General features: G+C 52.8%; 1 protein-coding gene across 1 annotated transcript; it reads left to right on the forward strand.

Annotated features, from left to right (window-relative positions):
- The first annotated feature begins 2,820 nt into the window (after nt 1-2,820).
- LOC125944210 (uncharacterized) lies at nt 2,821-19,141 on the forward strand. Its single transcript, XM_049664529.1, has 3 exons — nt 2,821-3,146; nt 3,344-5,104; nt 19,039-19,141. Exons 1-3 carry the CDS (start codon nt 2,821-2,823, stop codon nt 19,139-19,141), a joined length of 2,190 nt encoding a protein of 729 aa, XP_049520486.1.
- The last annotated feature ends 574 nt before the right edge of the window (nt 19,142-19,715 follow it).

The raw sequence follows: 19,715 nt of genomic DNA on the forward strand, positions 1-19,715 counted from the left end.
CCGGAACTCACGGCGGCACAGATGATGGACATAACAGCCCCACCACTAACAAGCACCCAATCATCGATACAACCTACTGCCTTCGAATCAACGGACACTCATGCCACGCACGGCGCCGTGGTCAGTCGATTTTATTCTCCTAACGCATTTGACGTGCTAAACCCCGGCAACAACATCGGCGCCAGCAATTCTGCCCCGACAATAACACCACATTTCCAAGCAGTGTGGAGCTCCCGCGTAGCGGAAGCTGACAACCGCCCATGGCAGCAGCAGCGAAAACGCACCAAAATTCAAGCATCAAGCTTGAATACTCCTCCACAACCTGTGACTCGCACACGCCAAACGGTCCTGCTCCGGCCTGCCGAGCGTTTCGCCGTGTCGTAAATACCTCACGGAGCGCTGCAGGATGGTGTCATGGCCATCGGAGGCCCTCAAACCCAAGATTACCGCATCCGCATTCAGCCCGAGGCGAATATCATCGCCATTGACGCATGGAACCCCTCCCTCATACCCCGTTTTCTCGGGCTAACAACCATTCAAGACGGAGTTCGAAATTTCGCATTCCGCCCGTACGAAGCAACGCCGCCAGACCACGCGAGGGGCATATTTCATGGTTTCGACGTTCAAGACGATGGCCCCACGCTCCTCGCACAAATCGCCTGCCGGACCCACAAGCCGGTTGCCGCACGTCCGCTCGACAGCCAAGGCCGGAGCGTGCTTGTGACATTCGCCGGGCCCACACTCCCACGTTTCATAACTTACCGCCTACATCACAAGCAGATTACTCCGTTTCGCCCTAAGGCGATGGTCTGCACCCGCTTCCACCTGCTCAGACACACCCACGACGTGTGCCCGACAGAGACACCATGCTGCTTCACATGTGGCCGTCCACCTCACTGTGTTGAGATAGATGGGTGCCATGAGCCTCCTATATGCAGAAATTGTCAAGGCCCGCACATTGCCACTGATAAATCTTGCCCATTAAAGAAACAGCTCACGAAACAGCGTCGCTCCCAATACAAGGTACGCATCGCTCGGCATCGCCAATCGCCCCCACCCACCCGCACTAATGCTCCCACAGCACTGACAAATCATAACAGTGAAATAATCGTTAGCACATTTCAACCAGGCGACCACAGCTCCCAGTCTCCGCCTCCATTGAGCCGCCATACCACTGACTCGGTGGAGTGGCCAAGACTCCCTCATCACCCAAACCTTCATCAGGCAGCAGCCTCGACTTCAACAGGCACCAAAAATCTCAGCCAGCTCCTTCTCACAGTAAAGTAGCAAAGAAAGCAAATTCGCCGAACTTGTGTGCACAGACGCCTGCAGTCTCTACGCCAGGCGCATCAGCGACACGGGCCCCGCAGCCAAAAGTGATGGCCCCTATGCCCGCAGTGATGGCCCCTATGCCCGAGCCGTACCGAGCAGCCCTGGCAGCTCTTGAGGAAAGGCTCAACCATCGCCTACAAGACGAACTCATTCGCCTAACCACCCAGTTCACTCAAACTGTGGAAAATGTTTTCGCCAGGATGATGAGCACCATCTCGACTCTCCTAAACGTCGTGGCACAACATGGCTTCACAACCTAAGGCAAGCCCTTACACTATCCTTCAATGGAACTGTCGTGGAATCCGCAACAAAAAAGCCGAATTCTCTGTTTGGATTGCCCAAGACCCAGTCCCTGATACTATATTGCTACAAGAAGCTAACCTCTCGCCACTCACCCTGCGCGGTTACCGCGTCTTCAAGCAGCCTTCTGTACCACCCCGGTACGCTCGCCAACAAACTCTACCTCCCCCCGGTTTTTCTCACGTTTTCGTGAAACGCTCGATTCCTGCGACGCAAGTACCAACGTCTCACCTAAATACAGTGACTCGCGAAATCACAACAGTTATTGTGCAACTTGGCTCCCAGCCACTGTCTGTGTTGTCGGTTTACTGGAAACCAGCTCCCCGTGACACGGGCGCATCATGGCTTGCCCAAATTCCAAACCTCACTCCCCATCTTTGTGTCATCGGTGGTGACTTCAATGTTCCACATCGCGCGTGGAGCTATGCACACGATAGTGTCCGCGGTTCATCGACTTTACAAGCTGCCGAGCGAGTTCATCTTTCATTGCTCAATTCGACAGACAGGCCCACCCGCTACCCTCTACATGCGGCTCAATCAGCCACCACGCCGGACCTTACCTGGCTCTCTCAGAAACTTACCGGTACGTGGAAGGTCCTCGCGGACGCCAGGGGCAGCGACCATTTCCCTATCCGAATACAACTCACGGCACTGAGCCGCGCAAAGGCCCACTCACCTGTTCCCATTATTCAGTGGGATGCATTCAGAGCTGCACTCGGAGATCTCTCCCGAGAACAGCCGTTGTTTGACCGCTCGCAAGAAGCCAGACGTGCCGCCACACGTACTTTGCAGCTTACTGACTCCACGCCAATCCCCGACCAACATCTTCTCAACCTCTGGGCGGCCAGGCAAGCAGCCCAAGATATCTACTTCACCCGCGGCAAAACCATGCCTGACTTAACCGCGCAACTGCCGACTCAACCGAATATGCCAACCGACTCGCTCATGAAAATTGGCAGCGGCATTGTGAATCATTTGCACAGCCACACAGGAGCCGGCCGCGTTTGGCGCACCTTCAGAGGACTATCCCAGTGCACCCGCCTTCGCACAGTAGGAGAAGACCTAGCTCTTTCCCTACGAATCACCGCACAAGAAGTGGCAGACATCGCCGGAAACGCTTTTTTCCCAATAAACCCCCCACCCTCATACGATCCTGCAAACATAACTTCGAACCCAAGTCCACCTGCGATGGACGATGCGATGAACTCGCCCTTCACCAAGGCGGAACTTCGTGCTGCACTGCTTTCCACCAACACGTGCAGCACACCAGGCCGGGACGGCATTACATACGCTATCCTTCGCAACCTTCCAGACAATACCCTCGAGGAACTTCTTGCTCTTTTTAATCAGGTTTGGGACAGTGGAAACCTGCCCGATTCATGGCAGCTATCAACGGTCACCCCCATTCCCAAACCCGGAAGATCATCCTCTATCCTGAGCAACCTTCGGCCTATATCATTACCTTCCCAGGCTGGAAAGCTTCTGGAAAAAATGGCACTGAGTCGCCTTGACTGGCACGTGGAAAGCAAGAGCATCCTTCATGCCTGCCAGACGGTCTTCCGCCATCATCACAGCAAACAAGACAATTTGGCACTACTCTCGCAGGACCTTAAACAGACCCGCCATCGCTTGGATGTGAAGATTTTGGTTACGGTCGACATACGCAAGGCGTTTGACTCCGTACCTCACCCCTCGATCCTCGCTTCCGCAGCTGGCGCCGGTATCACAGGAAGCCCTGGGCATACATACGCGGATTTCTCTGTGACCGTGAATTTCAAGTCGCTGTAGGTCAGACACTCTCCGCACCGAAGAAATCACTAGTGGGAGTGCCGCAAGGCGCAGTCCTGCTGTTCAACTTGGTGATGGCACCACTTTGCTATCGCCTGCCTGATATACCTGGACTTCGCTTCAGTGTGTATGCGGACGATGTCACAATATGGACTAAAGGAGGCTCCGACGGCGACCAGTCCGATGCCATTCAAACCGGACTCGACACCATTGCCACATTTCTGAAGGAGGTCGGACTCACACTTTCTTCTGACAAAACTAACTTCGTAGTACTGGGCACGAAGGCAGCCCGTTCTGCCTGGCAATTTTCGTTCACCTTTGACGGTGAGCAAATAACTCAGCAAGACAGTGTTCGAGTTCTAGGCATCTACATCGATGCAGATTTTGGTGCAACGACATGGCTTCGCAACATCACTCGGACCTGGCATCAGATACTCCACCTAATCCGCCGCATCGCGTCCAAGAACTGGGGCAGTGAGGAACGAACTCTCCGTCGTCTCGTGACTGCTCTACTAATCTCACGTGCTGTATATGGCTATAACTTCTACACTCTCACCCAAAAGCAACGAAAAAAACTGGAATCGCTCAACCACGAAGCCATGAGGGTTGTCACCGGCCTGCCGCGTTTCACACCCATACACCGCCTTGCTCAAATGGCCCAGATGAATCTGATCGAGGCAATAGCCGAGGCTGCGAAGCATTCACAACAGTTCCGACTAAGAGCCACGATATCCGGACGCAGCATCCTTTCGCTTCATCTGCCAGTCCCCTCAGCGCCTCTTCCCTCCTTCCCTGCTCTGTGGGACTGTCCCCTGACCACGGACTTTGCACCGATTCCCCAAAACGTGAATGCCGATCACGCAGAGAGGCAATTGTCTTACGCAAGGCTGCACGAGGCAAAAGTTCGCGACGCTCCTTCCCATCACCACGCTGTCTACACCGACGCCGCCTTCAGTGACGAAGCTTCAGCCATAGCCTACTATTGCCCAAGCACCGCCACGGCCTACTACTCCTCTCGTCCTGCCTGCAACGACCCATTAACGGCGGAAATGGCTGCGATATCCGCTGTATGCGACGCCGTCCTCAAGCCTCCTTTCGCAGCCTTCACTCATCACACAGTTTACACAGACTCACAGGCTTCCATAAAGGCCTGCGCCCGGCTGGACTCGCGCAATGGTTCTGTTCACTCAATACACAGGACGATCCGAATCGCCGACGAGGCTGGCCACACTGTCCGCCTCGCATGGGTACCAGGTCACGCTGGGGTCGCTGGCAACCGAATGGCCGACTCTCTGGCAAGAGAGCTTCTTTCCTGCCCCTCAGAGACGCGTCCACAAGTGCCTGACGACCCGTACCCCATCGACCCGCACACAGTCCTGGCAGAGGCGAAGGCTGCTCGAAGGGCCGCGCTCCGGAACATCCTCCCGGAAAAGCCTACGCCCCTGCCAGGGAAGTTTACCCGTGCTGAGGTCAAACGCCTGCGACGCATCGTCACGGAGACAGCAGTGACACCAGCCCGCCGCGCCATGATGCGCCTCCAGACCTGGCAATCACCCACTTGTCGCTCCTGTCCAGGGAACCAGCGGCTGGATCAGAACCATATACTCTGGGGCTGCTCGGATCTCGCCGAGCACCGGAGAAGAGCGATAGCCACCCTTCCCCCTACTCTGAGGCCTCAGGATTTGTACGCCTGGTGCCTTCCCACTGGTCCCCCCGAGAGACTTCGCCTCATATTCCAGTCGTTACTACAATTTTTACAAGAGTCAAAAATGATGAATAATATTTGAACCTCCTTGTAAAGGAATAACGTGGACCGCCACGTTTGTTGACGTGCGGTGGGGTGAGGAAAGACTCGAAGGCGAAATTGGGACGGGTTGCACAGACACACATATAATTCACACTAATATTTTACACAGACACAAGTAAGATTCTCTAACACCTATTATTTGCTAGCGTATGAAGCCCTACGCGGCAGACTACAAAGTTTCAGTCCCTAGCCCAGTAACGAGCAAAGCCCGAGCGTCGCGGTATACGGCCCCCCAGTGGTCTCTCACGTGTGGTCGTAACCTTCCTTGACACGCGGAATGCGTCGGAGGTGGCTTGGGTAGGCAGTGGCGGTGACGCGGCGACAGCCACTTGGTTGGTGGCTCAGGATTATGACGCCGGAACTGCGAACGCAGCAGACTCCCGAGAGCATAGGAACTGCCAGATCTCAGGAACCGGCCAGGCACGGGACACGGGCAGGACCTCGGTTCGGTGGCTTGTGACCCGTCACGAGGCTGCCCAGCGATACACCCGGGTAGCCCTCTCTGGACTGCTTCCACGAACCTCGCTCGGCCCTTGTTCGATCGGCCTTCGTGGCCGCAGCTGCCCGTTCGCTCGTGTCTTCTTCCTCCTTTTCCTCTGCCACCAACCCTCGTGCTTTCTTATTTGCAGCGTCGCGTCGCATATGTAGCTGCCATCGTCGTCGTCTTTCACCACACTCCTCTTTTACCCCTCCCTCCGCCCTGATGGATTCATTTCCTCGGGGCGGAAACTTTTTATGATTATTTTAATAAACGTTTTAACAACAACGCTGCTCGTCTACACAGCGCAGCCGACGTTGCGCGCAGCTCAGCTGTTATAATGTCCGCAGCGCCACTTCTGCGTCATGATGCGGAGAAGTGGTGAAATACGCTCGGTCAGCACACCTACCCATCTAGCCACCGTAATACCGGTGACTTCGTCATGGTTATTGCAGATAAGGCCAACATACGCGCTGAACACGATGTGACGACACGTGGCGAGCTACAATTGGCCGCTTCCATTCACGTGAGCCCGACCCATCGCTTCATCTGTTTGAGCTTCACGACGATATTCTTTACCGTCGTAGTACCACTCCCGATGGCCCAGAGCTTCTGCTTGTTCTCCCTAAGCATCTTCGTCCTGCTGTTCTCCAAGAACTCCACGAGGCTCCAACCACTGACCATCTTGGCGTATCCCGCACATACGATTGCGTGCGGCGCCTGTTTTTCTGGACTGGTCTGTACCGATCTGTTCGACGCTACGTTGCTGCGTGTGACCTTTGTCAGCGACGTAAACGGCACTCGGGGTTGCCTGCAGGCCCTATGCATCCTATTCACATACCTCAGGAGCCATTCTACCGCGTCGGTCTCGACTTCCTCGGTCCATTTCCTACGTCTGCTTCAGGGAACAAGTGGTTCAGTTGCGACCGACTACGCTACGCGTTTGCCATCACGCGAGCTTTGCCGACTAGTTGCGCCACTGACGTCTCCGATTTCCTCCTTCATGACGTCATCCTTCGAAATGGTGCTCCTCGGCAACTGCTCACAGACCGAGGCCGCCACTTCTTGTCGAAAGTTGTCGATGACCTCCTTCGTTCCTGTTTTGTGGAGCACAAGCTCACTACTGCGTACCACCCGCAGACCAACAGGCTCACCGAAAGGCTGAACCGCACCTTAACCGATATGATGTCGATGTTTGTGTACGACGATCATCGGGACTGGGGCAGTGCTTTGCCATACGCCACGCTCGCGTACAACTCCTCCCGTCACGACACCGCCGGTTTTATGCCATTTTATCACCTGTATGGTCACCACCCTGCATTGCATTTTCACATGCTCCTACCTGCAGTTATACAACATACCACGGAGTATGCCCGCGATGCTGCCGCGCGAGCCCATCTGGCACGTCAGATAGCTCAAGAGCGACTATTCGACTCACAATTATGCCAAAAGGACCGTTATGACCGCAGCCACCGGCACCTCTGATTTTCTCCGGGATATCTTGTGCTTCTCTAGACCCCTTCTCGTCGCGTCGGCCTCTCCGAAAAGCTTTTGTCGTGTTACACCGGACCATACAAAGCTTTACTGCAACTTAGTAACGTGAACTATGAAATCACCCCACTGAACAGTTCTTCACCATCTACCCTGCCATCTCGTGACGTCGTGCATGTATCCCGACTGAAGCCGTACTTTTCCGTCGCCTTCTCGTGTAATTAGTCTGCGCCGAGACGACGCTCAGCCCGCCGGGGCGGTTAGATGTTACGGGCCGCCTCCTTACATTAAGGAAAAAGACGACGATCAGCCGGAAAAACGCTGCGCGTGTTCAGCCACCTTGGCCATCGCTGTCAACAGTTCCTGTATATAAATCCTGTTCCTCTTTCATCTATTCGACGCACCGTCACGATATATATATATTGCAAGGCAGCAGCACGGCTGTTGTCTCGTCGCCTCTATTCGACTGAGCCACGCGCTGGACGAAGACGACGCCCACAGTGATTATGATTATGTACAGGTGAAGAAGATGAAGGATGAATATTTTGCTCACACTAATTACCGCCTCGCGCGGAAGCGGCCAACCTGGTTATAGCGGTGCGGTACGTCGTTGGAATGGCTTTAGGCGCGAAACGTGGACAATTTCTGTGCCACGGTAGCGGCCATCGGAAGGCGTGACAGCGGGAGTGACGCGGTAGTTCGCTGGCGAAGTTTGCTCTACAACAGTGTAGAGCCCTATAAACGCTACTGAAACTTCTCACACAGGCCAGGAACTCGAGTGGGTGTCCACAATAACACTTCATCGCCGGGGCTGAACAGATTGACGCGGTGAAATGCATCGTAGTGAGTCTTCCTATCCTGTTGACTTGCCGTGGTGTTGAGGCGGACGCAATGGGGACACGCGGCAAGGCGAGATATTAACTGCTCACTCACTGACGCCGACGAGTTCCCGGGGGCAGCAAAAAAAGAGACGTCGAGCAGAGAGGTCGGTTGACGCCCGTAAACTAGAAAGAATGGTGAGTAGCCAGTAGTGCGCTGTGCAGCGGTGTTGTAGGCAAAAGTCACGAATGGCAGGATGGTATCCCAGTTGGTGTGGTCAGCGTTGATCTAAATGGAGATCATGTCAGAGAGAGTTTAATGGAAGCGCTCTGTGAGGCCATTAGTCTGAGGGTGGTAGCTGGTAATCGTCTTATGGATGGTGTTCCATGTGCGGAGGACGTCCTCGAGTACCTTCGACAGAAACGCCTTGCCACGGTCACTCAAAAGGACGCGTCGGCGCTCCATGTCGCAGAAAGATGGCTTCCAAGAAGAAAGTCGCAATCTCCTCAGCGGATCCTGAAGGTAGCGCAGCTGTTTCGGCGTACCTGGTCAAGTGGTCAACTGCAGCGACTACCCATCTCTTGCCGATAGCTGATAATGGCAGCGGTCCGTAGAGGTCAATCCCGATGACTGCGAATGGAGCGTCAGGACAGGGAAGAGGTCACAGCAGTCCAGCCGGAGGTGAAGTGGGCCATTTTGAGGCGCTGGCAGAGCGAGCCAGAAGCGACGTTCTACGCTACGCAGATGGCAAGTCCCGGCCAGAAAAAATGACTGCGCATGCGTTCATAGGTCTTGTGAAAGCCGAGATGTCCAGCCATGGGATCATCGTGAAATGTCTTCAATATCTGTTCCCTGAGTGATCGACGAGCGACAGGAACCCAACGCTGTCCTTCGGGGTGGAAGACATACCGGTAGAGGATTGAGTTTGTACACTTGAAGTTCTGCAACTGGCGACGGGCTCGCGCGTTAGGAGGACGAGATGAGCCGTGAAGGAGTTCCATAATTCAGTGGCAGTAAGCGTCGTCGCGTTGGTGGGACGCGAACGTCTCAGGGTGGAATGAAGGAAGACTGATGAGAGCGGCAAGTGAAAGAACTGCAGAGGACGCGTTTACAGGCTCGGTGACGGATGGAGGCAGGCCGGGAACTTCGGACTGCGGTGGTAACGGACAGCGACTGAGAGCATCTGCATCGTTGTGTTTCGTGCCGGATTTGTACGTGACGTCGAAGTCATATTCTTGCAGACGAAGTATCCAGCGACCTAGACGGCCAGATAAATCATTTAACGTCGACAGCCAGCATACGGCGTGGTGGTCGGTCACGACCGTAAAGTGGCGGCCGTGTAATACCGTCGGAACTTTTGGATGGCCCAAACAACGGCGAGACACTCCTGCTCAGTGATTGTATAATTTTTCCGTCCGACTTGCGTATGCGACCACGCGGTCCTCAAAACGTTGTCGTTGCAAAAGAACAGCGCCGATTCCATGGCCGCTGGCGTCAGTATGGAGTAGAGTAGGCGCGGACTCATCGAAATGACAAAGCACTGGCTAAGACGTGAGGGACCCCTTAAGGTTTCAAAAGCCGCTTGGCACTCGTCTGACCATACGTATGGAGTTCCTGAAGGAAGGATTCGGTGAAACGGAGCCGCGATGGTTGCGAAGTCACTATGAAGCGCCGGAAGTAAGAAGCCAGGCCAAGAAAGCTGCGAAGTTCTTTGGAGCGTTGGGGCCTCGAAAGCGGAGGACGGCGGTAATCTTTCGGGGTCAGGCCGAATGCCGTTTTTTGCTTACGAGGTGGCCCAGTACTTTAATGGTCTTGCTGGCAAAGTGGCACTTTTTGGTATTCAGCTGAAGGCCAGCAGCAGAGAGACAGGCGCTGCCAGTGGAGGTTGAAGAAAATATGACTATGTCGTCAAGGTAGCACAAACAAGCAGTGTTGCCAGGTCCGACGAGGCGGCGTAGCCAAAAGCTAGAGAAGTTGTAGCCCAAATGTAGCCAAACAGAAAAAAGTGCAAAATATTTCGTAGCCAAATATAGCCATTCCTTTTTGCAATGTTATTGTGTGTACATTTTCACATTCGACTACGGAAAATCCTTTTTGCACAACCCGTCGTGACAAAATGTCCTGGCCGCCGTGACGATCGGCCCTTTACATTAACAACCGCGACATCATGCTTCCACAGAACACTTTTTCGTTGGCCCAGGAAGCTCTTAAGTTCCAGCGAATCGTTGCAGAGGGCGAAATCAGTGCTTTTATTTTATGACAGATAGTACTAAGATATTATTTTTAGTTATTTACAGTAATATTAACTACACACTCTGCTTTTTAGCTGTCGTGAACACAAAATAATGTCCAGCGTCATCTATCTCTCTAGTTCAGCTGTCCAGCGATCTGCGACAGCGACGTGCTCATGGCTTCTTTTTTGATGAGCTAAAACAAGTCATTCGCGCTACGATATCTCGCTTTATTTGTCGCATCGTTCTATCTTGTTTTCTCATTTTCTTGGTTTTTAATTAGCTTGGACCGGATTATCTGGGACACACACTACCTATAGTGTCAATTGACATCAACCTGGCCGCCATCTTAGGTCCCTAGCACGCCAAGAACATGCGTTAAGAAAAGGGACAGGCAGAAGATGCCACTCTATGTCTGAATCGGTTAAGCGGATCTTTCAAAGATTACTACGCAAACCGGCACACAAGTGTAAGTAGCGCGCAGTCGTTTTCGGCGACGTGCACGTCCCGAACTCACTCGCTCGAAATGGTAACAGCCGCGATGGCGCACAAAGAGCAATGGTAAACAACAAATTGATAACAGTGGTAATGCTGTGAAAACCGGTTACTGTCAAAAAGCAAACCATATTGATGCCTAATAAAGTTTTAGAATAGGGGCCCCTAAAGTTTGGGGCCCCAAAAGCTTTGGGGGTGTTAGCGTTGGGGCATGCGGAAGGAAGAGTTTTGGAATTGGCGTTTGCGTTTACGATAGCGTGTTGCGTTTGCAGCGTCACTACGGCGTCAAAGAAAAGCTGTTATAAATAATAAAATATATATATATATATGAGTGACGTAAGAGTAACCGGAGCCGGCACAGAAGTAGTTCAAAAAAATAGAGCACGTAGGAAAAACTAACAAGACTTACTGACGTTCGGCCGGGGTCCGGCCTTCATCAAGAGAGATGAAGGCCGCTCTTGATGAGGCCGGACCCCGGCCGAAACGTCAGTAAAGTCTTGTTATGTTTTTCCTACGTGCTTCTATTTTTAACTATATATATATATATATATTAGAATAGCTCCACAAAATGCAGGTACCGAGCGCGCAGCCCGAATTTCGGTGGCGGAGATATTGTGCGACGATATTAGGCAAGCCGTCAAGCTGCTGGACGCTACGAGGTACCGACAGCGGGAGCCAATCCGAATGCCTTATGCGCGCCGTACGACGACGTCGCTGGACGGCCCCTCACGTCATGTGCCCCATCCGAACAAACAAAGTAGGTGTTCAGCGTTGCAGGCACCGTCCTCGAGGGTCGGGGCCCAGGAAAAGCGACGTCTGGCGCTCCTGATCTCAGGCACCGTATGTATCATTGCGGAGAGGCTGGCAACGTCTACAGGATTTGTCCCTATCGACCGCGGGCCTTCGCGGGTTCCTTCAAGTGCACCTCGTCCACGACCTGGTCAGCGCCCGATGGAGGTAGAACTTCATTGCGAGTCATGATAGTCATTCGAGCAGCGAGGCACGAGCCCCGTTCTGCATCGCCTGCTCGATGCCGATCTCCAAGTCCTTTTTTCATCGAGACGCTCGTAGACGTCGTTCACCCAGCACTGCGAACCCGGAAAACGGAGTCCAGCGCCCACCGGAGGACAGGCCGGTGACGCCGAGCGCATCGAATATCCTCCATCACAACGACAACGCACCAAATTCACTCACACTCAGGTGCCCAAAGGCAAGTGGTAACGTCGGACATACTGGTTACCATAGACGACGAAGAAGTCGGAGCTTATAATGAAATGGTGCGGACAGCTCGATTTGTGAGCAGAGAGCTTGTGTCAAAGTTAAAGTTTTCACACAGGGGACTGGCACAGACCTTACTGCTGGAGGGCATCTACTAATTCCGTGGGCAGAGCACTGCTAGGGAAAATATTCATGGATTTACGTACGTCGGAGTCATCATTATTCTCTGCCCAGCTGCTCGAGGACTTGATACTCGGCGTGGACTTTTTAGATACATCTGTACAAAGCTAGAATTACATTTCTTAAACTATTTTTACTTATTCTATGTAATTATTGTTACGCGATTGTGTTGTTTTATTAGCATTGAAATGTCATAGGTTCTCGTTTGCTCATTATGTACGTATTTAATTTCAAAATTGTATGCCTTATCAATCAGTTCACTACTAATCGATTTTGTTTCGCATTTTTGTTGGATACGTAAAAGAAATTGACATCATAGTGTGCATCTTTAAATTGAGATAGGTATTCTCCGTATTTGAACTGTGCCCCTACATTGTTCTGATACTCTGACGTATTGCTTACTTTTAGTTGATTTGTGAATTGACAATCAAGACTTTGTATATACATTTACTATAGCTTTTTTTATTCCTGCTGTGCTAAGATTCCTTATATTTTTTTATCGGACCTTCAATAGCCTTCGGCTACAGGTCCGACAAGTGTTTGTTACTTGTGCATAATTCGGAAAATAAACATCTTCTTCTTCTTCTACTAGCGAATGGCGCCGTAATTACCCTGGAAAATGTGACGTTCTCTACGGCAAAAGCCATAGTAATCGACGCTGGCACCAAGAATCACGCCGAAAACGCCTTGCGCATAGTCAAAGACAGCAATAACGGTACCGCCAAGAACAGCCTACTGACCCTGGTAACGTGCGACGATTTGATGGCTATGAGGGCATCGCCGAGGCAAACATTCCGTTATGCTTGAGCGGAAAATGTGCATTGCACGGGCCTCGTTCAGTTTCAGCACAGCGCTCATTAGTCCTGCCGACAAACTTCAGCCACGATCAGCTTACCACAAGGCACAGCTGTCGCCTTCCTCCATGAAATTTGCTGCTTCACTGATGTCGCCTCGCTAGAAACTGCTTCCCCTAATTCATCGAAAGAGGTCAACCTGAGCGATCACATTCAGATTAATGCGGCTTATCGAACGACAGAAACAGCAGCTACTACTGGACCTTGTCAATGACTTCTCTGGCTGCTTCTCTACCGAGTCTAAAGTACGGAGCACTTCCGTTACGAAGCATCGCATTCCTACGGATGAGTAGCACGCCCCGTTTGTCAGCATACTTACCGCGTTGCGCCTACGGAAAGGGTAGTGATAAAGCGCAAGGTTCAAGACATGTTTAAATGATGACGTGATTCAGCCGTCCATAAGTCCATGGGCCTCACCCGTCGTTTTAGTTGAAAAGAAGCCAATACACTGCGCTTCAGCGTAGACTATAGACGGGTTAATAGGTCACCAACGCGACGTTTAACCCCAGCCACAGATCGATGACGCTGCGGACCATCTACGCCCGCCTAATTTTTCACCTCGTTGGATCTTAAGTCTGGGTATTGGCAGATCGAGTACATAAGCGTGACCGTGAAAAAACGGCATTTTGACTCCTGATGAATTGTATGAATTTAAAGTCCTCCCATTCAGCCTGTGTTCCCCACCTGCCAGCATTTCAGTGTATGATGACACTGTTATCTCTGGACTGAAATGGCAGACGTGATTAGTCTACTTTGACGACGTTGTGGTGTTTTCAAGAATGTTTGATGAACATCTAGAACGACTCAGGAATGTAACTCTTCGCAATCAACAAAGCAAATCTGACTATCAAGCATGAGAAATGTCATTTTGGCTTTCAGGAGCTAAATTTCTCGGACAGGTAGTCAGCCCCCGCGGAGTTGGGCCAGACCCCGAGAAGCTAGCTGCCGTCACTGAGTTCCGCGTCCAACAGACAAAAAGCACGTTCAGCGATCCTTAAGTCTCTGCGCTTACTACCGTCGTTTCGTCGAAGGATTTTCAAGGATCGCCGAACCGTTAACGAGGACTAACACGCTAAGATGTACCCTTCGAGTGGACAGAAGAACACAGGAAGCATTTACAGAATTGCGGAAGCGACTGCAAACCACCCCCGTACTCGCGCATTTCGACAAAGCTGACACAGACATCCGCACAGACGCCAGCAACGTATGGCTCGGTGCTATGCTCGTTCAGTGGCAAGGCGGCGCCGAACAACTGCGGCTCGCCTACGCGAGCCGCAGTCTGACAAAGGCGGAGGTGAACTATTCCACGTCTGAAAGGCGGCCTCCGAACGACGTCCTCTCCAAAAGAACTTCGAAAACAGCGAAAAAAAACGTTCCTTCTTGTCGTCCCAGTTTCACTGCGCGAAGTGCTGCAGGCGTGTCATGACGACCCGTGTGCCGGGCACTAGGCTTCGCCAGGATGTTAGCGCGCATACGCAGAAGTATTACTGGCCACAGCTATTCTCGTCCGTTCAGCTCTACATGAGAAGCTGCCGTGATTGTCAACGGCGCAAGGTTCCACGTTTGAAACCTGCTGGTGTTCTGCAACCCCCCGTACCCTCCTCCAGCACCGTTTCAGCAGGTGGGAATGAATATCCTTGGTCCGTTCCCTACGTCGTCCGCAGGAAACAAATGAATAGTTGTCGCAACGGACTACCTAACGCGGTACGCGGAAACCAAAGCTGTGCCTCGCGGAACCGCTACAGAAGTAGCGATGTTTTAAGCGGAGATTTATAGGCTCACAAGTGTTGGCGGCGGCGGTGGTGGCGGCGGCGGTGTCACGCTAAAAAGGGGGCCGATCCTGGCGATAGTGCAGAAAGGGTCAAGTTCAATGGCACATACCAGGGACAAAACAGAAAGAGAGGAAAAGAGGGAGAGAAATAAAGACAGAAAGGAGAAAGAGAGAGTGAGAAAGATAGAGAAATAAGAAAATCACCAGGAAGGTCAAAGAAAGAAGAGAAAGAGAGAGAGAGAAAAGAAGACAGAGAAAGAGAGAAAGAAAGACCGAGAGAGGGAAAGGAAGCTCCAGTACAGCTCCTCGACATTGGAAATTTGCAAGCCGCACATGAGGTGCTCAGTGCCGGCGACATCGAGCACCGCTACGCTGCTACAGGGAAATAAAAAGTGACTCTAGGCTTATATTCTATATAGCAGGTATATATGGAGCAAGAAAGTTCCTGGAAAGAACCTAGCGCTGCGATTGCTCAGGGACATCACTGAATTCAACAGAATGAGTAGGTCAGGGCTGTTGCTCCCTTCTGAAGCACTAAAAAGACTGTAGTATCGCTAGAAGACGCCTTCAACCTGTGCTTCAGTTTAAATGAGTTACGAAGGAACAGTATCGCCGACTTTGCATCCTTTCTGCAGGTTAATCCTCCGAACTTGATCGGCTGTGAGCGGCACAAGAAGAGCTGACAGAAAGATGTGAAGTTATATTCAATTACACGCCTTTACTTTCTTGTCAAGGACAAGAACATGGCGTGCGAAAGCAACAGGGAGAAGAGGAATCACCTGAAGCGGAGGCGTGTGCTGTGAATAATGTTATGATGTGTAGACCAACGTTGGGATCTTGCTGGTGCTGGGCTTTTAAGGTTGGTGCGTCTGCTGACATCAAGTTATGAGAGCGCTTTTTGTATTTTAAATATATTCATGAATCTAGCCCAAGACGTATTGATTTATTGTATTACAACCAAACAGTGAACCATATGCACTTGCCAACACAATTCGTCTCGTAACAATTTAATTACCGTAACGGAGGCAGCAATAAACACAATAGCTTATTTCTCGATATTGAAATATTAGAACTTACTAAATATCACGTAAACACTTTTCCATATACCGTATAAAACCACTGCAATATTGTTTTATGCATGGCAAAATGCATCTACGTATTTAATGCAATGGGCTGGAGCGCCGCGTTTATACCAATAATGTGACCAATCGCTAAGCCAGAAAATTGACTTCAGTATATCGTGTCCTCTTAGATGACAGTAACAAATTCCCCATTCTAGCTTTGCGACACTGCTCAAAACCACATTGTATAACGCGTACTTCAAAGCTAGAGCAGAGGCAGCGATACTATCAAACACGCTGCTCGTGAGGGGGCGCTGCGAGCGCGCAAGCAAATAGTCGCATGTTCGCTACGCTCCGTCAATATCCCCTTTTTTTTCTGAAAACGCTTTCGAAACTCTGCTCTTCGACCGGCGAGTATACTCCACCCCCGCCTCCGACGTTACTGGACAACTTTTCAACAGAGTTTGACCTCCAGCTCGGCACTGACAGGCACCGAAAGGCAAGCATAGCCGCCGTTTCGGCGATAAGCCTAACGGCGGCGGCGGCCTTCACGGCGATAAACGGCGAACAGAGCCCCGCCGCGTATTTCTATAGCCCCCGCCGGCTCCGCGCGCCTTCCAGTTCCGGTTCCTAGAGCACTGCACGGGCCGATTTTTTTAGCCCGAGCCCGGCCTGGGCCCGTTTTTACGTTGGGTGGCCCGCCCGAGTCCGATCAAAACTTTTATGGTGAGACCCGGGCCCGGCCCGGGCCCGGAAATAATCTACGTTACCCGCCCGGCCCGGCCCGCCACCCCTTTACCTTAGGCCCGAGCCCGGCCCAAGCCCGACTCGAAACCAGCCCGAACCCGGCCCGAGACCGAAAAATAATGTTTTTCAGAGTTGAGACGCCCGAGAATAACTCGCTGCACGTTACATGCACACCACCAGAAAGACCGAGCCCGGCCCGGGCCCGCGTCAAAAAAACCCGAGCCCCGCCCGGGCCCGGGTCAAAAAGCACACGCTGTGCCCGAGCCCGGCCCGAGCCCGTGAAAAAAAAAGTTGCAGTGGCTTACCTCGGCTATGCCAGGATATACGTAGCGTTAGCAAAGGTTCAGCTGATTATTCTTAGCTTTCCTGGTTGTCTCCTACGCTCAGCCGCTAATTGCCAGGCAACTACTTCGGCATCTGATGAGTCAAGCTTCTCCGTTCTTCTGCGCTGTTGAGCAGCATTTGCGCTCTCCTTCTCCATGGCTATACCACACTGGCAAACGCTAGTCAGAAGCGCAGCGGCTCCAGCGCAGTGTCAGACGGCGACTGCACAGCGAGCGCGCGCTGGCGCCAGTGCGTCTACCACTACTACGACGTCACTCCTCTGGAATGCACAGACCGGCGGCGGTGAGTCGCGCGCGGCGTCGGCGGAGTGCGCGAGAGGTGCCGGCACCGGTGGCTCCGGTGCGCAAGCCGTGTGACATCACTGATCCTTGCGCATGCGCAGCACGGCTCTTGATGTGCCGCGCGAAATGGGCTTGGCTAGGTCAGTGTAGCTAACGCTACAAAACTGTTCTAACCCGGCCCGGCCCGGCCCACGGGCCGGGCCGGGCTCGGGCTTTCGGGTAAGCCCGAGCCCGTGCAGTGCTCTAGCCCCTCACCCTCTCGCTGTCGTCTGCTCCCGAGCCATCCCCTGCCGCCCTACCACTGGCTGATGAATTGCATGCATGCCGCCAGCAGCAGTTTCTTCTCAACTGACACATCATCTGCGATGCCATGGAACCAACCAATGCACGCATCGCGGAAAAGCCCCCGAACTCGGAAATCCAGCCAACCTAAGTGAGAATGGACCCTACGATCCCAGTGCAGACGAACAACCCGTCGGGGCCCGCATCTAATGCTCCGGAACTCACGGCGGCACAGATGATGGACATAACAGCCCCACCACTAACAAGCACCCAATCATCGATACAACCTACTGCCTTCGAATCAACGGACACTCATGCCACGCACGGCGCCGTGGTCAGTCGATTTTATTCTCCTAACGCATTTGACGTGCTAAACCCCGGCAACAACATCGGCGCCAGCAATTCTGCCCCGACAATAACACCACATTTCCAAGCAGTGTGGAGCTCCCGCGTAGCGGAAGCTGACAACCGCCCATGGCAGCAGCAGCGAAAACGCACCAAAATTCAAGCATCAAGCTTGAATACTCCTCCACAACCTGTGACTCGCACACGCCAAACGGTCCTGCTCCGGCCTGCCGAGCGTTTCGCCGTGTCGTAAATACCTCACGGAGCGCTGCAGGATGGTGTCATGGCCATCGGAGGCCCTCAAACCCAAGATTACCGCATCCGCATTCAGCCCGAGGCGAATATCATCGCCATTGACGCATGGAACCCCTCCCTCATACCCCGTTTTCTCGGGCTAACAACCATTCAAGACGGAGTTCGAAATTTCGCATTCCGCCCGTACGAAGCAACGCCGCCAGACCACGCGAGGGGCATATTTCATGGTTTCGACGTTCAAGACGATGGCCCCACGCTCCTCGCACAAATCGCCTGCCGGACCCACAAGCCGGTTGCCGCACGTCCGCTCGACAGCCAAGGCCGGAGCGTGCTTGTGACATTCGCCGGGCCCACACTCCCACGTTTCATAACTTACCGCCTACATCACAAGCAGATTACTCCGTTTCGCCCTAAGGCGATGGTCTGCACCCGCTTCCACCTGCTCAGACACACCCACGACGTGTGCCCGACAGAGACACCATGCTGCTTCACATGTGGCCGTCCACCTCACTGTGTTGAGATAGATGGGTGCCATGAGCCTCCTATATGCAGAAATTGTCAAGGCCCGCACATTGCCACTGATAAATCTTGCCCATTAAAGAAACAGCTCACGAAACAGCGTCGCTCCCAATACAAGGTACGCATCGCTCGGCATCGCCAATCGCCCCCACCCACCCGCACTAATGCTCCCACAGCACTGACAAATCATAACAGTGAAATAATCGTTAGCACATTTCAACCAGGCGACCACAGCTCCCAGTCTCCGCCTCCATTGAGCCGCCATACCACTGACTCGGTGGAGTGGCCAAGACTCCCTCATCACCCAAACCTTCATCAGGCAGCAGCCTCGACTTCAACAGGCACCAAAAATCTCAGCCAGCTCCTTCTCACAGTAAAGTAGCAAAGAAAGCAAATTCGCCGAACTTGTGTGCACAGACGCCTGCAGTCTCTACGCCAGGCGCATCAGCGACACGGGCCCCGCAGCCAAAAGTGATGGCCCCTATGCCCGCAGTGATGGCCCCTATGCCCGAGCCGTACCGAGCAGCCCTGGCAGCTCTTGAGGAAAGGCTCAACCATCGCCTACAAGACGAACTCATTCGCCTAACCACCCAGTTCACTCAAACTGTGGAAAATGTTTTCGCCAGGATGATGAGCACCATCTCGACTCTCCTAAACGTCGTGGCACAACATGGCTTCACAACCTAAGGCAAGCCCTTACACTATCCTTCAATGGAACTGTCGTGGAATCCGCAACAAAAAAGCCGAATTCTCTGTTTGGATTGCCCAAGACCCAGTCCCTGATACTATATTGCTACAAGAAGCTAACCTCTCGCCACTCACCCTGCGCGGTTACCGCGTCTTCAAGCAGCCTTCTGTACCACCCCGGTACGCTCGCCAACAAACTCTACCTCCCCCCGGTTTTTCTCACGTTTTCGTGAAACGCTCGATTCCTGCGACGCAAGTACCAACGTCTCACCTAAATACAGTGACTCGCGAAATCACAACAGTTATTGTGCAACTTGGCTCCCAGCCACTGTCTGTGTTGTCGGTTTACTGGAAACCAGCTCCCCGTGACACGGGCGCATCATGGCTTGCCCAAATTCCAAACCTCACTCCCCATCTTTGTGTCATCGG

Source organism: Dermacentor silvarum, chromosome 3 (genome assembly GCF_013339745.2).
Source record: "Dermacentor silvarum isolate Dsil-2018 chromosome 3, BIME_Dsil_1.4, whole genome shotgun sequence".
Taxonomy (NCBI): domain Eukaryota; kingdom Metazoa; phylum Arthropoda; class Arachnida; order Ixodida; family Ixodidae; genus Dermacentor; species Dermacentor silvarum.

What these genes read in the sequence shown, in the direction of transcription:
- LOC125944210 (XM_049664529.1), top strand. Translation starts at nt 2,821, where the DNA reads ATGGACGATGCGATGAACTCGCCCTTCACCAAGGCGGAACTTCGTGCT. An exon ending in GCACTGAGTCGCCTTGACTG is followed by an intron (nt 3,147 to 3,343) that starts GCACGTGGAAAG and finishes TCGCTTCCGCAG; the next exon opens with CTGGCGCCGGTATCACAGGA. An exon ending in ACTCTGAGGCCTCAGGATTT is followed by an intron (nt 5,105 to 19,038) that starts GTACGCCTGGTG and finishes TCTCTACGCCAG; the next exon opens with GCGCATCAGCGACACGGGCC.